The 11,861-nt window shown below is 36.4% G+C and overlaps 1 protein-coding gene across 1 annotated transcript; it reads left to right on the top strand.

Annotated features, from left to right (window-relative positions):
- Positions 1 to 766: 766 nt before the first annotated feature.
- Positions 767 to 11,798, top strand: LOC112203552 (cysteine-rich receptor-like protein kinase 25). Its single transcript, XM_040505787.1, has 4 exons — positions 767 to 1,019; positions 2,787 to 3,011; positions 11,418 to 11,543; positions 11,641 to 11,798. Exons 1-4 carry the CDS (start codon positions 767 to 769, stop codon positions 11,796 to 11,798), a joined length of 762 nt encoding a protein of 253 aa, XP_040361721.1.
- The last annotated feature ends 63 nt before the right edge of the window (positions 11,799 to 11,861 follow it).

Below are 11,861 nucleotides of genomic sequence, written 5' to 3'. Positions count from 1 at the left end.
CAGAAATCCCACGTGGACGACGGTGGCGGCATGGCGGTGGAGGTCCACGTGGTCTCGGAGCTTGGGCTCCGCGGAGGAGGCGGAGGCGGTTGAAGCGAAGTCTGTGGGGTTTGAGGCGGCGGCGGCGAGTGGTGGGTGTGGTTGTTGAGGTGGTGGGACTGGTGTTGGGTTGGGTGGGTGGTGCTGGTGGTTTAGGGAAGAGGAAGTGGAAGAAGAACAAGAGGAAGAGGAAGAGGAAGTGGAAGTGGAAGAGGAAGAGGAAGAAGAACAAGAGGAAGAGGAAGAACTGAAGAAGGAGAACCGAAAGGGAAGGGGCAAAAAAAAAAAAAAAAAAAAGAAGACAGCTGTCAGATTTTTAGTGGCTGTGGTCAGCCCCTCCTGACCAGGGCTGGTCAGCCAAGTTCCTTCCTTGTTCATGTAGCCCTAGACCAGCTTATTGCTCCCACCAAAGCCCAAGAGAACGGTGAATGCACTGATAAAGTTGAATACTGCTGGAAATGTTCCGATTACAGCCGTTATGCTAATGACAGCATCTACCAACAAAACCTCAACAGCCTCCTCTCCTCCTTCTCTTCCAGCCCTACCCAGAAGGCCAGAACCAAGCTGACTTTGGGTTTTACAACTCTTCTATTGGCCAAGGCTCAGACATGGTGAATGCAATTGCATTGTGCAGAGGAGACCAAGGAGTCGAAGACTGTAGTAGCTGTGTCAGAGACTCTACTGAGATTATCCTGCGAAATTGTTCGCAGAAAAAGGAAGCGATCTTATGGTCAGAGTCTCAGAGATTTGCATGGTACAATACTCTCCAAACTTAATATTTGGTACTGTGGAAAAGGACCCAGTTATCCGTGCGGACAGCAAAAACAACGCGTTAAACGCGGAAGCGTTCGCGCAGGTGCTTAACCTCTTGTTGCAAAATTTACGTGACAGAGCTGCTTCAGGGAATTCTAGTGAAAAATTTGCAGCAGGACATGCACCGACTGATGAAGGCCAAACAATATATGCACTTGTGCAGTGCACTCCGGATCAATGTTTTAAAAGGCTGAGGCGTAGCCGAGGCGTAGCCGGGAGAGCCTCACCAAGGCGTTCGCCTTGAGGCGTAAGGCGTAAGCCTTACGTATAAATTTGCTGTATTTACGTATAGAACTAGTCTTATATATAGAACATGTATTGTAACCAAAAAAACATTATAAATTGTCATCCATTCATAATAAGCAAGTACTAAAACCATATGATTCAACAAAATCACCAAACCTATAATAAATCAACAAAATCACCAAAAAGTACTTCAACTCTCCCGGAATTGGTTTAGTCCATCGCCAAGCATGATCTTTCTTTGTTGTCCCACTAGTACTAGAACTCATTGTGCCTACACAATTTCAAGGTATATACAATTATAAAGTTAACAATACTCGGAAGTCATAAGAGAATGATTATGTTAAATGGAGAGAAGATTACAAAGGAATCAAAGGTAATGTTCAATCATATTCACAACATGAAACAGAGCACACGGGTGATTGATAAATTAACTTATTTATCTCTATTATCTCTACTAGGTAAGACTAAAACCAAAGCAACAGAGCACCTGTGATTCACAAATCAACTTAAATTAATAACTAAATGAGAAGAAAAGATGAAGAATGGTCCAAAAGCCAGCAACTTTTCGCTGAGATTCACCACACTATCCTAAACATAGTTATATTCTAAACAACCATGTTAATGTTTTTTAAGATCAGCATTAACTCTTTTATGAACATCTCCAAGGATCAAGGCTCTTGAAGCATACAATAGGATCGGTCACCCATTTCAGTGGAGGGCAATGGAACTCAGGTGGACAGTGCCACAAAGAAACAGAACCAATCTTTAATGAGACTTATCTAATGCATTACAATAGGATCGGTGATGAGAGCTCTAGAGACTGTACTTAGAGAAATGAAAACTCCAGTGACATATCTTAAGTTCTTAACATTAGTGAAACACAGCTGAACAATACAAAGGAATGATTTACAAGACGGACACCCAACAAAATACAGAACGATATACAAGACAAAGGAAGAACAAATTACAGCTGAACAATCTCAGGATTGCAGTCAATCCAGTCATATAGGTGAAACCATGAAACACTACTCCTTCGTTCTGCTTTCCCTCGATGATTACCATAAAGTCATAAACACATACAATTCCACAAAAACTATAAAACCAATTCCAATTTCACATAACAAAGAAACACAAAACCATCCAAAGAAAGCAAGGAAAGTTGAGAGAAAAGCAAGATCATACCTTAAACTCCTTGTCTTCAAAAGTTCAAAATTCAAATCGAACTACAAGTCTGCAACTCTCCAACTCTCTTCAAATCGAACTTATTTCTTGCTCCAATTCTGCAAATAGCTCTTTAGAACCAAATTCTTGAAAAAAACTTATGGGCTCTTCATGATTTTATCAACTTTTTGAGTAGGGGATTGGGATTGGCTGCGCTTTGAGAGTGAAGAGTCGGGGAGGAGGCTGCTGAGATTGATTTGGGGCTTCGCTCGTGTTCAAAATGAGACCTAAATGAATCTAAACTCACAAAACACCAAAACGACGTCGTTTTGGTGTCTGTAAAAAAAAAAAAAAAATTTCCCAGGCGTGCGCGCAGAACGCCTTGACGCGCGCTTCCTCCGCCTTTTGCGCCTTCTTCTTCGCCTTCAGCGCCTCTGCGCCTCATCTGCAAAACAGGGGGAATTTCTCTAACGCCTCACGCCTTTTAAGCATTAAGGCGCGCCTGACGCGCGCTTTTTAAAACATTGCTCCGGATATAGACAAAGGAGATTGCAGTAATTGCCTTGGAAGTTGCATCTCTGATATTCCATCATGTTGTGATGGAAAGGAAGGAGCTAGAATTCTTAAACCAAGCTGTAATATAAGGTATGAGGTCAGTCGGTTCTATAAATCTGCAGTTGATTCAGTAGTAGATGTTTCAGCTCCTCCAGCAACTCCAACAACTCCAGAAACTCCAGCTCCACCTAAGCAAGGTATGTACACCCTAGCCTGTGCATATGCACACACACATTAGAGCATCTCCAATAACATTAATCACATAAAATTTACTTATTTTTGAAAATTGTCTCTGACAATAGTGGTTAAAATTTAGCTATTTTTTAATAAATTTTTATTTCTAATTGGTTAATCAAAAATATAATTATTAAATGTCTTTAGTCCTTAATTGCATTCTTCAACATAAAGGAAATAATTATTGTAACCAGCCTTCTTCCACACATGTTCGCATGCGTCAAAAATATATATATATATATTTTTTTTTGAAAAAAGATAAAAAAGAATAGATAATGGGTTAGAACAATTAAGTTAGTGGAGAGAGAAAAATGGGTTATGGAATTTTTATTCTGTTTATTTTCTTAATAAAATTACATTTTGTAATTGCCATAATTGCCCTTGTGATCTAATTAGTTCTTAAAGTTTTTAAAATTTTTATGGTCATTTTTGTCAAAAATTTGATTTTGATTAACAAAACCTTTTCTCTTAATTTTCTAACTAGCAGAGCCCACCCACTATGTGTTTGTGTGGAGATAAGTTAAAGGTAGTGGAAAAACTTCTGGTACAACTACCAGATTTTCAGCTTTTTTTTATTGAAAATTAGCTTTAAACCCTATTTTACAATTATTTATTAGGTTAAACCCAATCACTTTTTCTTTTCAATCTACACCTAATCCTCATCATGAAACATTCCTTACTAAGTAGATTGTTCAATTAATACAATCTTCATCCACTTTTGTGTTCCCATTGTATCCTTTAGTAGTTTGTAGAAAGTCATATGGAAAGAGTTAATCATATGGCTTAATTTGTGCATACTTTGATTTCAAATTTTTTTTTTTTCAAAACTTTTATATATAGCACCATGATTTCAAACTATAGAGATACTAGTTCATATTCCTTAAGACCAGAAGAAAGAAGTAAGAAAAAATTTCAAATTATTGTTGTGAACTTGTGTATCACCTATGCATTCGTGATCGTATTCTCTTTCTAATTTTTGGCTTTCAAAAGTGTGGTATCTACTAATTAATAAGGTATGTTATTCATTAGATTTAGTTTTTTCAAATCTTTTCTTTTTTCATCATTCTGCCCTGAATCTTTTGGTAAAGTATTTTGTTCTAAGTTTGAACTTTTCCTTTTAACTGTATATTGTCATATTAATTTGATGGTTGTTCATTCTCAATTGTTACCTAATAGATAGGTGTATGCATATAGGGATAAGTTAGAGATTCAACCTAAGAAATATGGTCAAATCGCAATGATATATAGAATACCTAAGAAAGAGGTTGATGTGAAAAATGAATCATAGGTTGATATGAAAATTCCTATAAGTGAGGTTAGTTAAACATATGCGTCTAATCTTTAGGTTGTAATTTAGGTTAAAAACTTAAGCCTCTACCTTTAAGTCAAGTTGCAAGTAAATGCATGGATGAAAAACATAAATCTAGAGTTGTTTTGCAAAACACAACAGATAAGAACAACTAATACTAATTAGGTGAGTTTCAGAACGTAAAATTTACTTTTAAAATAGAAAGTTTAAATTGCCAAAAAGTAAATTCTAAATTCAATTAAATCTATAAAACTTTTGAATTAAAAAATGTGCAAAGAAAAACTCCATAATTCTAGCCATAATGATGAGTAGAAGGAAAATTGCTAGAATAATGGGACTAATAAAAAAAATCTATAATTAAGGTATTTAAAGAGGACGTTAATCTTGCTAGTTGATTTATGTTTATCAGATTTAAATAGTGGCAATATTTGTAATTTTCAGAAAAAAAAAAAGAAAGGCAATATTTTATCCTAGTTGGCATAAGAGTTTTTCTACTGGAACCTCCAAATTTACTCACTTGATCTCTATGCTTTTTACACCTCTTATCAAATTTTTAAATACTAAATTTACTCACTAAACCTTACTAAAGTTCCTCAAATAACCTCACTCATAAACAAATTATTATCTTTAAAATAAAAAAACTTAGTCATTTAAATGATTTAATTACTCTATAAATCTTAACTACATTTCAATCAAAAAAAAAAAAAACTACATATACATACATTAATCAAACAACATGCATAAATCGCTTTTCCAATAAAATAAAATAAATCAACACACAACGTATTGATTTTTAAAATTAATTTCTAATCAATAAGAAAATAACATGAACTATTCTGTGGTTTTTTTTATTTCTTTCTTTCTATTTTAGCTGTTAAAGACACTGAAGAAATCATTTTTTCTTAATGTTTATTTATTTTCTCTACTTGTTGTACCTCATGATTAATTATTAAAAAAAAAATATTTTTTTATAACTGCTATTTTTTTTTTGTTGCAAATATAATTGATAGACTTATATTCAGGTCATAAATTATAATATGATTTATTTTGTTTTCCCTTACCAATATGTGTTCAACATATATATCAATATATCATACATTTTTATGTCATATATATTATCTTAATCATATTTTTAATTCTTATTAAATATATATACGAATGCTTTAATGAGTATGTAGTGAATTGGAAAATGAAAATAGATATAGGAAATAATAAAGAATACAATCTAATATTATTGAATTGGAAAGTCTACATAAAATAAATATAATTTTTTTTAGTATAATTATTGTCCTTAATAGTCATTTTATAATAGGTTATATATGTAATTTTATAATTCATAATAGAGTGAGGTCAAGTGAGCAGATTTGGAGGTCCTAATAGAAACACTCTTGGCATAATTGGGTGTAGATTGAAAAAAAATAATTGATGGGTTTTTTCCACTAAATTTTATAGGAATTGGGTTTATAATGAATTTCCCCTTTTTTTATTCTTTTGTTTTCAATTTTACAATTTACTATATTATCCTTATTGATTAATTATATGATTTATATCTCATAGTTTTTTAATACATAAAGGTTAAATTGATAAAAAAAAAATCAGTTTTGGATAACAAGCTCTCTTCTCTTAATAGTGGTATAGGTAATCTAGTAAAAACACACCCGTTGGGTGTGAAGAATTAATTAAATGGATATGAGAAAAGTTATCAAAAAAGGTGGGGAGTTACTATAGATAGTGGGGAGTGTTTTATGGGTGAAATGCATATAGTGTGAAGTTATATGCAGAGAAGTGAAATTCTTTTTCTTTTCTTTTTCAATTTTGATTTTGTTATTTATCTTCTTATCCCTTAATTATTAAATATAGTTTTGAATTAATATAAGATGTAAGGATTCAAATGTAATTTCACACTCACCTTTGCTAACAAAATTTATTCTCTTAAATATAGTCTAGATATTGGCTATTGGCGTTTGAAGAAAACAAAATCCTTCAAACATAAAATTTAGTATGTTTTATGAGAAAGGGATAGGTGAAGAAAACATAAAATTTAGGGATTCCCCAGAATAAGGAATGAGAAAGGAGAACGGTTGGATTTGATAATTAAAAAAAAAAAAAACTAATATTTTTGGTAAAAATAACGTTTAGGAGATCTGTTGGAGATGTTAATTCTGTTATATTATTTATATTATTATTAAGAGAAGAGACTTTATTCTATTTAGAAAAAATTTAAAAGCCAAGCGCTCTCTCTTTGCCACACCTAAACCCTAGGAACCCTAGCTCCCATCTCGACTTTGCTGTGTCGCAGATTGCATCTCCCTCGACCTGTTTCATGTCGACCATTGATTCAGTGACGGAAAACTTCGCTACCTCGTTGTCTATTGCTAGCAATGAGGTGATTGATATCTCAAGGATGCCCTGAGGAGGAGCACATAGTAACTCATAATCCCATCTCTTAGCACGACCTCTGAAGGCAAAGACTGTGACCATCTTTTATTGAAGAGTCACTTTCATCGAATTTGAATTCTTGATAGAAGCTTCAATGTGCAATAGTGTGCTCCTAATCAATTCTTGTCCTCTTTTGAACTTCGTAAGGATTACAATAAGGTTTTGAAGGGTGGCCCGTGGAGTTTTAATCAAGCGCCAGTGGTTATGCAGCCCTATGATGGTGTTTCATCGTTGGAGGCGATTAACTGAATAACCAGTTCTTCTGGTGCAAATATCGAACATGCTGCTGACATTTGACAAAAAAGTGACCATTATCAATGTTGCTTCATCTTGGTACTGGTCATAAGCTTTTTGATTCAACTACTGAAATTAGGGTTAGGGTTTCAAATAATATTTCAAAACTTTTTTTGTTAAAAAATCTATCAAGTTTGTACAAGGGGTTGAATAGGAGGTCCATTTCTTTTTTGAGAACCTTGTTGGAAAATGCAAGAGCTGCAATCTTGTATTTCATGACAATGAAGTTTCCCCTGTAGCCCACGGGAAAAACATTGTTGAAAAACAGGTGGCAAGAAGGCTAGAATTACCGAGTCCTTTTTGATAAAGTAATCTGGGGTTCACATCCAAAACCAATTGGCAATGGATAGAGTGGCCCAAATCCTTATAAACCCATAGGCAAGGTCCCATTTTTTCCATGTGAGATGTATATATTCTCAACATGCCCCCGCACGTGTGGCGAATTTTCAAGCCATGCACGTGGACAACTTGGGTGACGTGGAGCCCGTGTGGCCATGAGGCATGCACACGTGGGTAACCCGCTCTGATACCATGATAAAGTTGTAACATCCCGTATCTTCACTTACCCGTTTACTAGTCATTTGGACGGTAAACGACAACTACTTTCACTTTTTACCCTAATTCGATTTTTTTTAGTGGCCCTAAAAGTTGACGTTTTGATCGGGCCAAAATTTGAGAAAACTTCCTTCATGAAAGTTGTAGAGGACGTTAAACCGAGCGCGTTCATATGTGGTACGCTAAAATCGGAGTTCGTATGCGAAAGTTATAAGCGAAAGATTAAAGTTACTGTTCATGGTTACTGTTTACGGTAACTTTCTATAAATAGTTGAGTTACTGTTGTAGATTTCCATTTTCGGATATCTACCGAATTTTCTCTCTCTTCTTCCCCGATTTTCCTTCCCCTTCTGCTCGTTTCTTCCACCGGCGAATTCTTCCGTTTCCGGCCACCCCACGACGGAATCCGGCCACCGGTAGGCTCGCCTCCTCCTCCTTGTCATGCCTGGGGTGGTGTTTTGCTGTGGCTCGGCCAGAGGAGCTCGGAAATGAGCGGCGAAGTTTACTATAGCCGAACGGAGGTTTCGTCGATTTCCAGCGATTCCGGCCGTTTCCGGCCACCAAACCACTGTCGAAGGCGCGGTTTTTGCCAAGGATCGTTTTTCCCCTAGCCTTGAGCCACGATTTGCAGTGTAGAAGGAGAATCAAGGAGAACCCGATTCTAGGGTTCTTGGGTTTTCCGGGCTCGTGTTCAACGGCCAAATTGGAGCTCTTCGAGGTAAAATTGGAAAATGTTGTGAACATGAAAAATGTTGGGTCTGATGAGTAGGTGGCGCTGCCGAAATTTGGTGACCATTGAAGGTGGTGGCCACCGGCGCGTGAGCCCCACACGCCGCCACTGTGAGTGGCGCGTGGAGGCGTTTAGGGCAGTGTTTTAATTCCGGTTTTTAGCCCATTAAATCCTATAAATTGTGTAGAGCTTGTATGTGAAGTTTGGTAATTTTTGGAGAAACTTGGAATTAATTATGAATTTTTGAAGTTTAAGGTTTTGATTATCGAATTACTAGAATCCGACCGTCGGATATCTCTCGGTTCTGCCTTGGAACCTTTAAATTAACGAATTGGTATTAGTGATATAATTTGGGCTAAATCCGAGGAGAATGGGAGATGTAATTATGAGGAATTGATTTTAGGAATCGTATTAAATTGTTGAATAATTATTCATGGAATATAATCGTGTACAGGATGACGTACCGAGCTATTGCTCGATGACGGAACTCGAATGCGTGATCGTCGGAATAGTACTGTGAGTGGACTTTTGTTTTTAAGTAAATGATGCATGCATTTATTTTGAAATTATTGGTTTATTTAATTATCGTTTTATTTATCGAGCATGATATTTTGTCTTGGATTATAATTTGACATTGATTTTTCATGAGTTTCGGATATGAACTTATTATGCTGGGATTTGGATTTATGATTTAATTTCGGAAATATGATTTATTTTCGGAGATTAATTATACATTATTTTCAATTATGATTTGCAAATGGATTTTGAGCCTTCGATAAGTATCTCCGATATATGACTTTTATTTGAAAGCATGATTTTCGACTAATTATTTCTGAGGTGATTTCTGGAATTATACTATTTATATTATGTTTCTATTCGTCGATTTGAGATTTCTGAAAGATTTTCGAAATGGGATTTCGATGGAATTAATTCTTGTTTATTTATTCGATCTTTGGTTTTGGCATTGGGAATGCCTTAGTAATGATTTCGGTTTGAGAATTATGATTTTGTTTGATCTCGCCGTTCTGCTATTAATTTGAGATACTCCTGACGTGTGGGACACGTCGTTGGAAATTCATTTGCGAGAGTTGGGGAAGCTTTATGGATTTATGTGGTTTTCGGATTTTCTTTTGCCATACTGTGGGTGACTATTATCATTGCTAGCATTGATCTTCCACCTTTGTGGCGAGGTGATGGGATCACCGAAGCCCTCCGCCTTTGTGGTGCTGGTTACTGTCTTTGTGACAGTAATTCTAAAGCCCAGTATCCTATCGCTACACATAGTGGCGTAAGGGTATATTACGGGAGTAATGGGAGTACTTTAGCCTGGGAGGCTATCACCCGAGCCTGGGTGGCTCACTCGTATGGCTATCATCTTCCCCCACTCATTGTATTATTGCTGGGCTAGCAGGGTCTAGTCCGATTTTCACTGTAGCCAGCGGGGCTGGTCTTATTTCTTTTCTTGAGAAACGAGATTTCTGTTTTTCATTATAATTTTCGAATGTTGTGACTAGCGAGGCTAGTCAGTGTATCCTTTTGAAATTCTTGGTTTTAAAGCTAAATGTGCTTTCTTATTGCTGCATGCATCGGGTTTTTAAGGAAATAAATGTGGGAAAGTATGAAATCTTTTTCTTTTTAATTTGTTTATTTTTGTCTACTCACGCTAACGTTTTTACGTACTTTTCCCTGGGCCCTTCGGTTTTCAAATGCCCAGTTTGCAGGCGAAATTAGATGAGGTCGGGCGTACATGGAGTCGAGGCATAGCCAACAGCATTGCTTCCGCGTACTCATTCTATTTTTGTGTTCTTTGTTACCTAATGGAATAGTATTGCTCTGATAACCTGTGAAATTAATCTTGTAATGTGGGTTGAGACTGTTATTTGTGAAATTGGAGTTGTGATTTGGGGAGCAGGTTGCTCCAGGAGGATAAGGATGGGTTGATTTAGAAGTGTAAATTTTCTTTCTACAGGTTTTGGGTAGTTCATTTTAGGGGAAGTTCTGCCAAATTTTTGAAAGAATTTCTTCTAAGGTGGACCCCGCAGGGCCACTTCAGATGTCAGGGTGAAATCCGGGGTGGGTCCTGTCAAAAGTAGTATGGGGTTCACATCCAAAACCAATTGGAAATGGATGGAGTGGCCCAAACACTTATAAACTCATAAGCAAGGTCCCATTTTTTCCATGTGGGATGTATATATTCTCAACACTTTTCCAGGGCTACAAGGAAATAGTTATGGGATGGCACATTTTGGTTCCAAAGGTTACCTACTTCCATTTTGTCGCCACTGGGAAGATCATTGTTTGGTGGACCTGAACCAAGCAAAGTGCCTATTGTGATTACGAGTGCACAACTGAAGCCAATTAGTACTGATAACAAGTTGGCCTTAGTGTATGTCGAGGCTCAACAACAATCCAAGAGGGAACTCTCATACTCCACCCTTAAAAAGCTTCAGTTTCTCATGTCTGATCTGCTTGAAGGAAAGACCAGTCCAATTACTCCTACAAAGAAAGTGAAAGTGTTGGAATTCACCTCTAAATTCACAGTCATATCTTTGGGACTTGAGAAAACATTAGGAAGCATGTTATTGCCAGCTGAGAGGATGATCTCCCGAAATGTACAGGTTGAACAACCAAGTGCTAAGAAGAAAAGGGTAAGGCCTTTGGGCTCAAAAAACAAAAACCCCTTTGAACCAAAGAAGGTGCCTGTTAATGAAGTTTTGAGCATGCTGTACTCTGGAAAACCTTCTAGCCTTAGCTTGAAGGGCAAGGAAAAAGTGTATGTTAGTGTGGTGCTATGCCTATATGTTTTGTCTTTGTTTTTGTCCATAGATATAGACTTTCTTAATAAGTGAGCGTTGTAAAGAAACTCCAGTTCCACTTCCACCTAAGCAGGGTATGTAACCCTGAGCAGACTCATCCACACACATACACACATTAATACATTATCTGTTATATAGTTTATATACTACCTAAACGTCTATACCATTTATTTGCATGGACGGTGCAGTCACCCCTAAATGTGTATACCCTTATGATTTTCTACAGGAAAGAAGAGTAACACAATAAAAACTATCATCATCATCATTGTGGTTGTGATTGCTTTTGTGACTATGCTTCTCGGTGGCACTTGCATTTTCTTACAAGTTAAGAAACCATGGGTAAAACTTGGATGTAAGTTAAACCATCTCTGGTTTGGAGGATGTATTTGTCTCATTAGTTTGATGTTTTCAAACAGATTTTTATTTAAGTTAATTCTTTTTTTCTTCAGATGATCGTATTTCACAAGAAATGAGTTTCGTGAATTCATTACAATATGAATTTGAAATTATAAGATCTGCAACAGATGACTTTTCTGATGCCAATAAGCTTGGTCAAGGTGGATTTGGAGATGTTTACAAGGTAACAAAACATTATATAGCTAGGTGAATCACCTTTTTGAGTAGCTTCTGCACCTCACCTTATGTACCAACTGATATAGCACAACCACGT

The sequence above is a fragment of the Rosa chinensis genome, chromosome 5, assembly GCF_002994745.2.
Source record: "Rosa chinensis cultivar Old Blush chromosome 5, RchiOBHm-V2, whole genome shotgun sequence".
NCBI lineage: Eukaryota > Viridiplantae > Streptophyta > Magnoliopsida > Rosales > Rosaceae > Rosa > Rosa chinensis.
The sequence above is the reverse complement of the archived record's forward strand: the minus strand, read 5'-3'. Positions and strand labels throughout refer to the sequence as shown.

What these genes read in the sequence shown, in the direction of transcription:
- LOC112203552 (XM_040505787.1), top strand. Translation starts at nt 767, where the DNA reads ATGGTCAGAGTCTCAGAGATTTGCATGGTACAATACTCTCCAAACTTA. An exon ending in TCCAGCTCCACCTAAGCAAG is followed by an intron (nt 3,012 to 11,417) that starts GTATGTACACCC and finishes GATTTTCTACAG; the next exon opens with GAAAGAAGAGTAACACAATA. An exon ending in ACCATGGGTAAAACTTGGAT is followed by an intron (nt 11,544 to 11,640) that starts GTAAGTTAAACC and finishes TTTTTTCTTCAG; the next exon opens with ATGATCGTATTTCACAAGAA.